Source organism: Rhinoderma darwinii, chromosome 3 (genome assembly GCF_050947455.1).
Source record: "Rhinoderma darwinii isolate aRhiDar2 chromosome 3, aRhiDar2.hap1, whole genome shotgun sequence".
NCBI classification, from domain to species: Eukaryota; Metazoa; Chordata; class Amphibia; order Anura; family Rhinodermatidae; genus Rhinoderma; species Rhinoderma darwinii.
In genome coordinates, this window is record NC_134689.1 from 227,423,112 (window position 1) to 227,436,070 (window position 12,959).

Consider the following 12,959-nt stretch of genomic DNA (forward strand, 5'->3'; position numbering starts at 1 on the left):
GCGTATTGCCGTAATCGGGAGAAGTAGCTTTACAAGTTTTGGGGTGCTTTTTATTCTGTATTCCTTGAAAATATTTTTTCAGAAAAAAAGTAGATTTTCACTTTCACAGACAAACTCCAATAGATATAGCAAAAGACCTGTGGGGGTCAAGATGCTAACTATAGATAATTTATAGATAAATTCCTTGAGGTGTGTAGTTTCCAAAACCATGTCACTTTTGGGGGATTTGGCCCTACAAGACCTCTTCAAACCTTACATGGTGCCTAAAATATATTCTAAAAAAAAAAAAAAAGGAGGCCCCAAAATCCTCTAGCTGCTCCTTTGCTTCTGAGGCCTGTGTTTCAGTCCATTACCACACTAGAGCCATATGTGAGATATTTCTAAAAACTGCAGAACCTGGGCAATAAATATTGAGTTGCGTTTCTCTGGTAAAACCTTCTGTGGTACAGAAAAAAATGTATTACAAATTTATTTCAGCAAATAAAATAAAATTTGTAAATTTCCCCTCTAATTTGCTTTAATTCCTGTGAAGCGCCTAAAGAGTTAAGAAACTTTCTGAATGCGGTTTTGAATACTTTGAGGGGTGCAGTTTTTAATATGGGGTGATTTATGGGGTCTATCTAGTACATAAGGCCCTGAAAGCCACTTCAGAACTGAATTGGTCCTTGTAAAAATTGCCTTTTGAAATTTTCTTGAAAATATGAGAAATTGCTGCTAAAGTTCTAAGTCTTGTAACGTCCTAGAAAAATAAAAGAATGTTCAAAAAACGATGCCAACATAAAGTAGACATATGGGTGATGTTAACTTGTAACTATTTTGTGTGGTATTACTATCTGTTTTACAAGCAGATACATTTAAATTGAGAAAAATTCAAATTTTTGCACATTTTCTCCAAATCTTGGTGTTTTTTACAAATAAATATTGAATTTATCAACCAAATTTTTTCCCTAACATAAAGTACAATATGTCACGAGAAAACAATCTCGGAATCGCTTGGATAGGTAAAAGCATTCCGGAGTTATTACCACAAAGTGACACATGTCGGAACTGAACTGGACCTTGAAAAATAGCCTTTTGAAATGTTCTTGAAAATGTGAGAAATTACTTTTAAAGTTGCCTTGTAACGTCCTAGAAAAATAAAATAATGTTCAAAAAACGATGCAAATATACAGTAGACATATGGAATATGTGAAATAGTAACTATTTTGTGTGGTATTACTATCTGTTTTACAAGCAGATACATTTACAATTAGAAAAATCATAATTTTTGCAAAGTTTCTCTAAATTTTGGTGTTCTTCACAAATAAGCAATGAATTTAGTGACCAAATTTTTCCACTAACATAAAGTATAATATGTCACGAGAAAACAATGTCAGAATCGCTTGGATAGGCAAAAGCATTCCAGAGTTATTACCACATAAATTGACACGTCAGATTTGAAAAAATGGGGCTTGTCCTGAAGGCCAAAATTAGCTCGGTCCTGAAAGGGTTAAACATTAATCGGGTTCTCCCAGGTATGGCGATGCCAGATCTGTGGACGTAAACTGCTGTTTGGGCACACTGTAGGGCTCAGAAGGGAGGGAGCGCCATTTGGCTTTTGGAACGCAGATTTAGCTTGGTAGTACTTCTGTTTGGGGTTTTACTTGTATTTCAGTATATAATGTGGGGCATATGTGAGCTGGGCAGAGTACACCAGGGCATAATAAGAGGGTATAATAATGGGGTAAATAAATAATAATCCGCAGATCTGTGGCCAGTGTCGCACTGATAAATTGCGCCCGATCTTCTCTGCTTTTAGAACACTCTGCACATTCTGAGAGCCAGAATTTTTTCATTTTTTTCTCCACCGGAGCTGTGTTAGGGCTTATTTGTTGCGGGACAATCTGTAGTTTTCATTGGTACTATTTTGGGGTACATGCGTTTTTTTAAATCACTTTTTATAACATTTTTGGGCAAGCAAGGTGACCAAAAACCATCAATTCTGACAACGTTTTTGTATGGCGTTCACCGTGCACTACAAATGACCATTTTACTTTATTCTGCAGGTCGATACGATTACGGAGATACCAAATGTATATAGTTTTTTTTTACATTTTGCTGCGTTTGCACAATAAAATCACATTTTTTTATAAAATAAATTCATTTTTTGTGTCCCCATATTCTGAGAGCCATAACGTTTTAATTTTCAGTCAAAAAAGCGGTGTAAGGGCTTGTTTTTTGCGGGACGGATTGTCGTTTTTATTGATACTATTTTGGGGTACATGCGCCTTTTTGATCACATTTTATTGTATATTTTGTGAAGGGTGGTGCCAAAAAATTTGTGATTCTGGCAGTTTTTTTACTTATTATTTTTTGCGGTGTTCACCGTGCTGGAAAAACAACATTATAGTTTGGGTCGTTACGAACGCGGTGATACCAAATACGTGTACTCTTTTTAACGTGTTCATTTTTTTCCTGTAATAAAAGGCTTATTATAGGAAAAAAAGCATTTTTTGTTTATGTAACTTATAACTTTTATAAAACATTTTTATTATCTTTTTTTTTTACTTGTCCCACTAGGGGACACTTAGACTTGCAGCACTGATCGCTGCTGGAACACATTACACTACCTACGTAGTGTAATGTGCTCTAACTGTCATTGTGACGTGACAGTCACTCTGACAGGAAGCCTATGAGGACCATCCTCCGGCTGGTCCTCATAGGCTAAATGTACATGGCAGCCAAGAAGCCATTGACTGGCGTCCGGTTGCCTTGGGTAACATCGCCAGCCCCGGTGATTTTACGTAGGGGCTGCCCATCTGCGCTAAACACCTTAAATACAGCGATCACAATTGAACGCCACATCTAAGGAGTTAACTGCCGAAATCAGCGGTAACAGGGAATGCAGGGCAGACACCCTGCACAGTTAACCGCCGTAGCAGTGTAGCGCCGCGCGACGGTTAACTGTCAAAGTACAGACGTATCTGCACGTCAAGGTGCGCGAAGTTACTGCTCACCTTGAGGTGCAGTTATGTCAAGGAGCGGGAAAGGGTTATTTCCATCGATGACATTTATGGCATATCAATAAGAATGTCTGATGGATGTGGTCCCAACTCTGGGACACGCACCTATTTCCAGAATGGAGGTTAGAATATTCTTGAGATAAGTGTGGGTCCTTGCTCAGGGACCAGTATCTATCAGACATTTATGGCATATGCCGTGGATATGCCATAAAATGTCAGAGATGGGAATACCCCTTTAATAGCAGAACAATGACAATACCTTCAATCCAGCAGCCACGGGAGGTGGAGTATCAATAATTTGCCGATCCTCTGTACTGCCTCGTTTAAGATCAATTACAGGTGCAAGCACTGTAGTCTGTTTTGTTCTCTGAGTCTGTAATAAAATGCAAAAACACAATATTCAGGGTAATAACAAATGGCTACAACATAAGTGCAAAACGCAGTGCTTTTAAATTGTTTGCAAAAAAATAAAAATAAGTTACATTGAAGTTCTATTATTCTAATTTCAACTGAGGTCAACAACACATGAGAAGATCACATTGGTGAAGACTAGGATCTTCGGCCACCACTGATTTCCAGAATGAATGGGCCCTATAAAGCGCTTTGATCACTTTTGGCTCTGCTCGGTGATTACGGTTATTGAAAATCTGACAACATTCCGACCAAAGGGGTAATTCAATTTCCTTTTGGAATCTTCAAAAAAAAAAAATTTAAAATCCTAATCCCTGATTTCCAATAGTCATACAATGATGGCATAACCTTCTCTTGATAAGATGGTAATAACCATTTAATCATATATGACTCAAAATTAATTTAGAAGGAGGAATTCTTTAAAGATTTTCTATAGATCAAAGTGATGTTTACCTGACAGGTAGATCAGACATATGGTGCATTTGGGTTTAAGCCTGCTACCGGGAGCCATATAAAATAATCTTGCACTTATTCTACATGTGCTATACATGTACGAATACATTCAATCAACCCTACACATACCTTTGCTTGTGTTAGAGCTGCCTTTTTAACTTGCAGCTGTGACTGCAAAAGCTTGAAGTTTTTCGACCATCCTTCTGTTTTTGAATCACTTGTCTCTACTCCTAAATCGTCATATAAAGACATTTTCCTCACCTAAAACCTATCAACAAGGAAAAAAACAAAACATTGCTTAAAAAATATATTTCTTCTAATCATTGGTCACTTTTCTGATTCCTTTGAAATTACATTTTATGGGGTTATCATAATAAACATAGTAAGGTTGATAAAAAGACAAGTCCATTAAAGCGGCTCTGTCACCACATTATAAGTGCCCTATCTTCTACATAATCTGATTGGGGCTGTAATGTAGATAACAGCACTGGTTTTTATTTTGAAAAACAATCATTTTTGAGAAAGTTCGGAACAATTTTAGATTTATGCTAATTTGTTTCTTAATGCCCAACTTGGTGTTTTTAACTTTTGACCAAGTGGGCGCTGTAAAGGGAAGTGTATGACGCTGACCAATCAGCGTCATACACTTCTCTCCATTCATGTCCATCTGTATTCACATCACTGCGTGATCTCGCGAGATCACTCTGTGCTGTCACATACACCCACATTAACTTTACTGAAGTGTCTTGAGAGTGAATAGACATCACTACCAGCCAGGACGCGATGTCTATTCACAATCCCGAGACTTCGGCAACGTTTCTATGGGACTTGATCACAGCAAAGAGTGATCTCGCGAGATCACGCTATGAATGACAGCACAGCATGATCTCGCGAGATCACGCTGTGCTGTGTGAGTAAGTCCCACAGAAACTTTACATAAGTGTCGGGAGTGTGAACAGACATCGCATCCTGGCTGGAGGCCAGTGTCTATTCACTCTCAAGACACTTCAGTAATGTTAATGTGGGTGTATGTGACAGCACTGAGTGATCTCGGTAGATCACGCAGTGCTGTGAATACAGATGGAGAGAAGTGTAAGACGCTGATTGGTCAGCGTCATACAATTCCCTTTACAGCGCCCACTTGGTCAAAAGTTTAAAAAAACGCCCTGTTGGGCATTAAGAAACTAATTAGCATAAATCTAAAAATTTTCATGACTTTCTCAAAAATTATCGTTCTTCAAAATAAAAACCACGGTTGTTATCTACATTACAGCGCCGATCAGATTATGTAAGAGATAGGGCACTTATAATCTGGTGACAGAGCCTCTTTAAGTTCCATCAGAGCAAGGCAAAACAATCCTATGAGGCAGTTGCCACTTGCGTCATATTAGGGTATAGTCACAATTTCCTTACAGAAATATCTGTAAATGAAATTCTGTTCCATACATCTGAATAGGGTTGTTTCCGCAGAATGCTTATGATTTTTTGCAGGCCCCATTCAGATGAATAGAACAGTCGCATACATTTCAACAACAAATCTGCGGTTCGTGAATATACCCTTAGGAAGATAGCCAATATGGAGATTCCCCAGAATAAACCCCCTGATCAATGACCTATTTACAGCAATACTTCAAACGATTTAGAATATTAGGTTTTAGGCCTGATTCACATTGCGTTTTTACACTTCCGACAGGTATCCTACTGTATAGGCATACAGTGGGATACGTCGGCCGAACTCCCTGGGGACAGCTCTACATCACTGTTGTCCGGAGCTTTCAACTACGGAGTCCCCGGACAGAGCATCGCAATTCGCTCTGGCCGGGGACTCCTATTTTGGGAAATCCCTTGACGTCACTGTCCATATATGGATAGTGACGTTAAGAACTTTGATATGCAGGAATCTCCGGCCAGAGCGTTGCGGACGCTCTGGCCGGGGATTCCACTCCTAGAGGGACCCCCTGAGGTCACTGTCCATACAGGTTTACTGTGTACATCGGGAGCTTTCCCAACATACACGATAAACGTAGGCACAAACGTAATGTGAATCAGGCTTCACAAGACCGGCATCCAGTACCCCTTAAGGCTGGGTTCACACGACCCATTTTCAGACATTAACGAGGCGTATTATGCCTCGTTTTACGTCTGAAAATAGGGCTACAATACGTCGGCAAACATCTGCCCATTTATTTGAATGGGTTTGCCGACGTACTGTGCAGACGACCTGTCATTTACGCGTCGTCGTTTGACAGCTGGCAAACGACGACGTGTAAATTGACTGCCTCGGCAAAGAAGTGCAGGACACTTCTTTGAAACGTAATTTGAGCCGTTTTTCATTGAATTCAATGAAGAGCAGCTCAAGATTACAGGCGTCAAAGACGCCTCGCATAATACGAGGAGGAGCTTTTACGTCTGAAACGACGCAGCTGTTTTCTCCTGAAAACAGTCTGTCTTTTCAGACGTAAAAGACGTGTGCACATACCCTAAAAGTCACTCAGTGAATTAACCAGCACATCATTTTCTGGGAGACAATACAATAGTTTCTCAGCCCTTAGGGTATGTTCACATGCTTAACAAAAAACGTCTGAAAATACGGAGCTGTTTTCAGGGAATACAGCCTCTGATTTTCAGGCGTTTTTGATGCTGAAAATTAGGGCCTGTTTACATGGAGTATTTTGACTAGCTTTTTGGAGCAGAAACCGCTCCGCAAAACTCGTCAAAGGCCGACCGAAAATGCCTCCCATTGATGTCAATGGGAGGCGGGGGCAGCTTTCTTCCGCGAGCGGTAAAACCGCCTCGCGGGAGAAATAGGGCATGTCCCTTCTCTTCACACGTTTACGCCTCTGCCCTCCCATTGACATCAATGGGAGGCAGAGAGAGCGTATTTCGCTGAGTTTTTTGCCCGTAGCACTCAATGGGCGCGTGAGAAAATCGCGGCAAACGACGTGCAGGAAGGACAAAATCTGCCTCAAAATCCCAAACGGAATTTTGAGGCAGAATTTTCCTCCTGCAAAAAAACTCTGTGTGAACACAGCCTTAGGCCTTATTTACACGAACGTGTTAAACGTCCGTGGGACGGCCGTTGACACAGCAGCCGTCCCACGGACCTATGTAATTCAATGTGGCCGTTCACACAGCCTTTGTTTCAACGGACCGTGTGAAGGGTCCATGGGAAAAATAGGACATGTCCGTTCTTTTCGCGCATCACGCATCCCTCCATAGACTCAACAATCGGGGATGCGTGACATCGCGACCCGCAGCGCTGAGCACGGATGCACCTTGGACGTAAAAAACTGCAGTTATTCACGTCCGAGATGAGCAGTGTTCGTGTAAATAAGGCCTTAAGCTTCTTTTAATTTGGAGCTTCTTTTGAGGCGTTTTTTTTAGGCGTTTTTCACAGTGTTCAATGTAAAATCAGCTCTAAAAAACGCCTCAAGAAGTGACATGCTACTTCTTTTTACGGAGCGTCTTTTTACGCTCCGTTTTTTAAAACAGAGGCGTAAAAACACGCCCCGTATGAACTAAATGCTGTTTTTCCCATTGATTTCATTGGGCAGATGTTTGGAGGCATTCTGCTTCTGATTTTTCAGCCGTTTACCGTACAGTAAAGGAAAGCCCTGCTTTGCTTATTTTTCCTTGCAATAAAAGAAAGTCCTGCTTTACTGATTTTCTCTACATGGATTGTTAAGATTACAGGCCTAGGAATAAAAAGTTTATAAAATAAGCCCCTGTATTGACCGTTGATATATTTGTTCATTAGTAAATAGGTCACCCCAAGCAGTCTTTTTCCCCAATCAAATAACCCCAATTTTTACACACTTTTTTAGAACTGTAATCCACTGAATCCCTTAACATGGTTGACCCATCAGGACAACCGGACCATGTATTATATTTAAATGGGCATAATGTAACACACAAAACTAGCGCCGTGTGCTGCAATGGAGAAGACTAATTGACATGTCTCGTCACTTGCCCCTCCATCTGCGGCTATGTTATGGATGGGAGCGGCAAGCAGACAGAACAGAAAGCTAAGCTAACAAAGGGGCATGGCTTCATGGATAGAGAAAACGGCGTTGAAGTTTAAAAAAGTATATATATACGTTTCCTGTAATCATCTTTCCCACACATTTGTTCACATTATACTAAAGCAGTTAACCCCCTTCAGTGACAAGCTTGGGAGGAAGTATTCACCACCACCAACAGCTCACGAAATGTATCGCCAGCCTCAGCTTCTCCGCTGGATATGGGGGGGGGGGGGGGGGGTTCTGAAACTGGACCCAGCTGATCGCTGTGCCAGCTTCAATTTAAAAAGGGGTTGTCTATATATTTCTATGTAGTTCTCTGGCTGAAGATTGTATGTTCTCTGGGCAACTTATTGAATGGCTTTCTATGAAAATTATCTCTAGTCTGTGTGCGTGCATGATGATGTGTCTTTAGATTGTAAGCTCAGGTGGTGAATGGACGGATGTAAACCAACAAAATGTACAGGCGCCATAACAATAGTAACTTGTATAACTAATGATGGAAAGAGAAAACAAAGAGGAACCCCAAGGACCTGCAAAATAGTAACAACTGCAGCAATGTGCAAAGACTTCACGTAAAGCCTCGAAACTACGACAGCCAGGTTATTCATTTACATAGAAAACTCTGGCGTGTGAAAAACACAAATAATGCCCCCAAAACAAAGTGTCATACTCCCAGTTGTTAGCATGGCAGAGCTGTCAACAAACCACACCACCCTGTGCCCACAGTCCATTTACAGAGTACAGGCAGCCATAAATGGCAGCAGCCTCTATTCTACTGTAGGGCAGAAATGTGCTTCCCCCATAATGAAGGATGGGCTGTTATTTCTGCATACTGCACGGATAGTGCCCTCAAAACAGAGCTCCACTTCCAAACAACGGAATGTGAATCAACCACAGGCATAACAAGGGGAACACGGGCAAGTACCGCAGGCCGCAAGGCATTGGAATAGAAAAGGTTTATACACAAAACGATTAACCCTCACCGTGCAATACTCACTTACTACCCGTAGGAAAACCTCCATAAACCCCCGTGCTGGTAAGAGGGGCGGGGCTTGTGTACACGTATCACATGCGACAATCCAGCGATCAGCGTTACGATGTCTACAAATGAGGCTTGGAACGCAATATAGACGCATCTTACGTACAGTGCGTCTGGCCCCTTTACGTAGCGTTTCACGGGGCGGCCTTATGTGAGGGCAAGGGGTAATCGTCAGCCATTAATGATGCTGGCAACGTACAGGAATGGTTGTTAGGTTTACGTGTGTAGTGTTACTTGCAAATTGAGTTTACCTCCAGAGCTATTTGGCTTCGTGAGAAAGGGACGCTTTAACAAATTGGAAATATACCTTCCGTGAAAGACAGTGCCAGCTTGAAATCATAGATAAGCCTGCATTTCCCTACAAACGAACAACTGAAGTTATTATATAGATATTGATACTTCTGCAGAGTACAGAATAAACTGACATTATCACATTGATAAATATCCCCCATTGGTGTTAAAGAGGCTCTGTCACCAGATTATCAAACCCCTATCTCCTATTGCATGTGATCGGCGCTGCAATGTAGATTACAGAAACATTTTTTTTTTAAAACGATCATTTTTGCCCAAGTTATGAGCAATTTTATATTGCGTGTTTTCTCGTATTACCAACTGGGCGTGTTTTCTCGTATTACCAACTGGGCGTGTATTGTGTTTTTACCAACTGGGCGTTGTGAATAGAAGTGTATGACGCTGACAAATCAGCATCATACACTTCTCATCGTTCCCACCCAGCCTCTTTCACTAAAGACACACAGCGTGACGTCACCCACAGGTCCTTCAAGCTTGTCGTCGGACAAAGAAGATACATCGGCTCCAGGCGTCCAAAAGGTTAATATGCTCGTCTCTAGGGAGTTTACTATGCTTACCTGACACGGTGATGCTGCTGCAAATTCAACTGTACGCCTGGAGCTGATGTGTCTTCTCTCTTCCGACACCAAGGTTGAAGGACCTGTGGGTGACATCATCATTCCCAGCCAGCTTCTTTCACTGCAGGTGACGTCACTCTGTGTCTGCAGTGAAAGAAGCTGGCTGGGAATGATGAGAAGTGTATGATGCTGATTCGTCAGCGTCATACACTTCTATTCACAACGCCCAGTTGGTAAAAACACAATACACGCCCAGTTGGTAAAACGAGAAAACACGCCCAGTTGTCCATTGAAAAGCTCATTTGCATAAATATAAAATTGCTCATAACTTGGGCAAAAATGATCGTTTTAAAAAAAAACAAAAAAAATACAACTTTGCTGTTATCTACATTGCAGCGCTGATCACATTCAATAGGAGATAGGGGTTTGAAAATCTGGTGACAGAGCCTCTTTAAATAGCGCTTTCTTTTTTAAAGGTTTCAGGATCGTGAATTTGTTTCTGCAAACCGACGAAGCTTTGGAATATCCTGGATTAACATCGTATTTATTTTTGTACAGATGCAGGATTTCTAATGTACATACTAATAGGGCTAATGCACAATTAAATGATCTTATCTGTTCACGGAGCCGCACAACCTGCGTCTGCTGCTGTATGTAGAGATATTTTTCCCTAGAATCAGCTGGTTTCAGGAAAAAATGACAAAGTAAAAATGCAGCCTGCAGAGCGGGAAAAATGCTGTTAAATGCAGATACAAGTCATACAATGGTCAGAAATAGCGTTAATTCTCATATACACAGAAGATGGCATACAGATTTCTAACAAGGTCTGTCATAGAGACAACTTTACTTTCCTCACAGCTGCTTACAACAACATATAGTATCTGATTGTCTCTGACGCGTTATATCGCTCCAAATTCACCCATATGCACTGTATTGCCAATCAAATGGTTTGTTTTTTCTGTAGACTTTAAACACATGGTAGTGTAATCGTTTTCATTGGTTTGACTGACTCTTGGTGTCTATGTGAAGTGTATACTTTTTGCGTGGTACGTGTCATCAGCGCTGCTTGATGGCCTTTATTAGAGCGTGGCGGAGGCGGCAGGTGAGCTCTACTTCACTGTCCATATCCACTAGTTGCTCACTTTCTGAGGCTGCTGGCTGACACTGTCTTTACTTTTGGTCACATACGGTAATATTTTTGCTTAGATTATTCCTATGTGTATATGTATGTAATTTTGGCATTATAATAAATTGTTTGCTAGGCACCTTGCAATTTGAGCGCTAGATAGAGAGCTTTAGGCCTTTATTTATTAGGTCTCCCACGTGATCCTCAATCCCTGCTTGCTTGTAAACCTTGGCCTTGATTTTACCCTGAGGGTATGTTCACACGGCAGCGTCCGTAACGGCTGAAATTACGGGGATGTTTTCAGGAGAAAACATCCCCGTAATTTCAGCCGTAACGGCATGTGCAGTCGCTTGAACGCCGCGTCCATTACGGACGTAATTGGCGCTGCTTTTCATTGGAGTCCATGAATAACGGCTCCAATTACGCCCCAAGAAGTGACAGGTCACATCTTTGACGCGGGCGTCTATTTACGCGCCGTCATTTGACAGTGGCGCGTAAATATACGCCTCGTGTGAACAGACAAACGTCAGCCCATTGCTTTCAATGGGCAGATGTTTGTCAACGCTATCGAGGCGCATTTTTCGGACGTAATTCGGGGCCAAAACGCCCGAATTACATCCGTAATTAGTGTGTGTGAACATACCCTTACTCTGCTTGCTCTCCTTTGATTGACATGCCGACAGATAGTCGTCTTCCACTGTTCATAACTTCTCCTGCTTCACTTGTTTAGCTCTTCTAGCTCAAGCACCCATCACCAGGCAGTCCTAATCGCTGTAACCTGTAAGGCTGGGTTCACACGACCTATTTTCAGACGTAAACGAGGCGTATTATGCCTCGTTTTACGCCTGAAAATAGGGCTCCAATACGTCGGCAAACATCTGCACATTCATTTGAATGGGTTTGCCGACGTACTGTGCCGACGACCTGTAATTTACAGCTGTCAAACGACGAAGCATAAAATGACTGCCTCGTCAAAGAAGTGCAGGACACTTCTTTGGACGTAATTTGAGCCATTTTTCATTGAATTCAATGAAGAAGAGCTCAAATTTACGGCCGTCAAAGACGCCTCGCAAAATGCGAGGAGGAGCAATTACGTCTGAAACGACGTAGCTGTTTTCTCCTGAAAACAGTCTGTAATTTCAGACGTAAAAGGCAGCTATCGTGTGCACATACCCTTAGTCTATATCATCTAGTAGGGTTCTCTGGTGAAGACGGGGGTTTTGTTGGACTCAATAGGATTCACCTTTTCAGCATACAGGTAAATGGTAAAACATTGGCTATGTACACGAGAGAGAGAATAGCTTTATAGGTAAAGCCATACACTGGTGATTAATTTGCTAAATGTAATTCCTGTATCATTCATTCCATGCTGAATTGAAGTTAAAGGAAAGGTGTCATGATTTTTTTATTTTTTTATTATATTGCTTTTTAATATATTAACATAAATTTTATTTATTTGTATTCTCATGTTCTACTTTTGACTTTGTTTTTACTTTTACTTCTCTATGGGGGCTGCCATTTTTTTTTCCATCTCTGTATGTGTCGATTAACGACACATAGAGATGGAATACGGCACATACAACCCCATAGAGAATGTGAACAGGAGACATTCCATTCTCTGCAGCGTACGCTGTCTGTCCTCCACCTACCATTTATTCTGTCGTTGGTACCTATATGGACCACGACAGCTGGATCATTACCAGCCCCTCCCAGTAATTTTTCCACCACATGCCGAACCCTGGCACCAGGGAGACAGCAAACCATTCGGTTGAGGCGGTCTTGGCGACAAATTATTCTATCTGTCTTCCTGATAATAGAATCCCCTAAAACTACCAATTGTCTTGCCTTACCTGCATTTCCATCCCGCCGACTACTAGCTGGGCTGTTCTCCTGGCTGTTAGGGAGATCAGTATCTACTAGGGCTGCCATTTCTGAGACCGACACCCTCCCATCATCACCCAACTTGGCAATTTTGCTTGGAATATCAGAAACAGCATTGCCCTTCCTTTTCTTTGACCCCTTTCTACTGCCCCTAAC

General features: G+C 41.6%; 1 protein-coding gene across 3 annotated transcripts in view; it reads right to left on the reverse strand.

Annotated features, from left to right (window-relative positions):
- RBM17 (RNA binding motif protein 17) overlaps positions 1-8,991 on the reverse strand; it is a 49,010-nt gene extending 40,019 nt beyond the window's left edge. The window contains exons 1-3 of one of the 3 annotated variants that reach the window (XM_075857484.1): positions 8,886-8,991; positions 3,996-4,134; positions 3,262-3,375 (exon numbers count right to left, since the gene is read on the reverse strand). In XM_075857484.1, coding sequence (XP_075713599.1) covers positions 3,262-3,375; positions 3,996-4,118 — 237 coding nt within the window. In that variant the 5' untranslated portion in view covers positions 4,119-4,134; positions 8,886-8,991. Of the gene's footprint in view, positions 1-3,261; positions 3,376-3,995; positions 4,135-8,871 lie in introns of all 3 variants that reach the window. The other 2 variants (XM_075857486.1, XM_075857485.1) reach the window with 2 other exon arrangements.
- Positions 8,992-12,959: the final 3,968 nt, after the last annotated feature.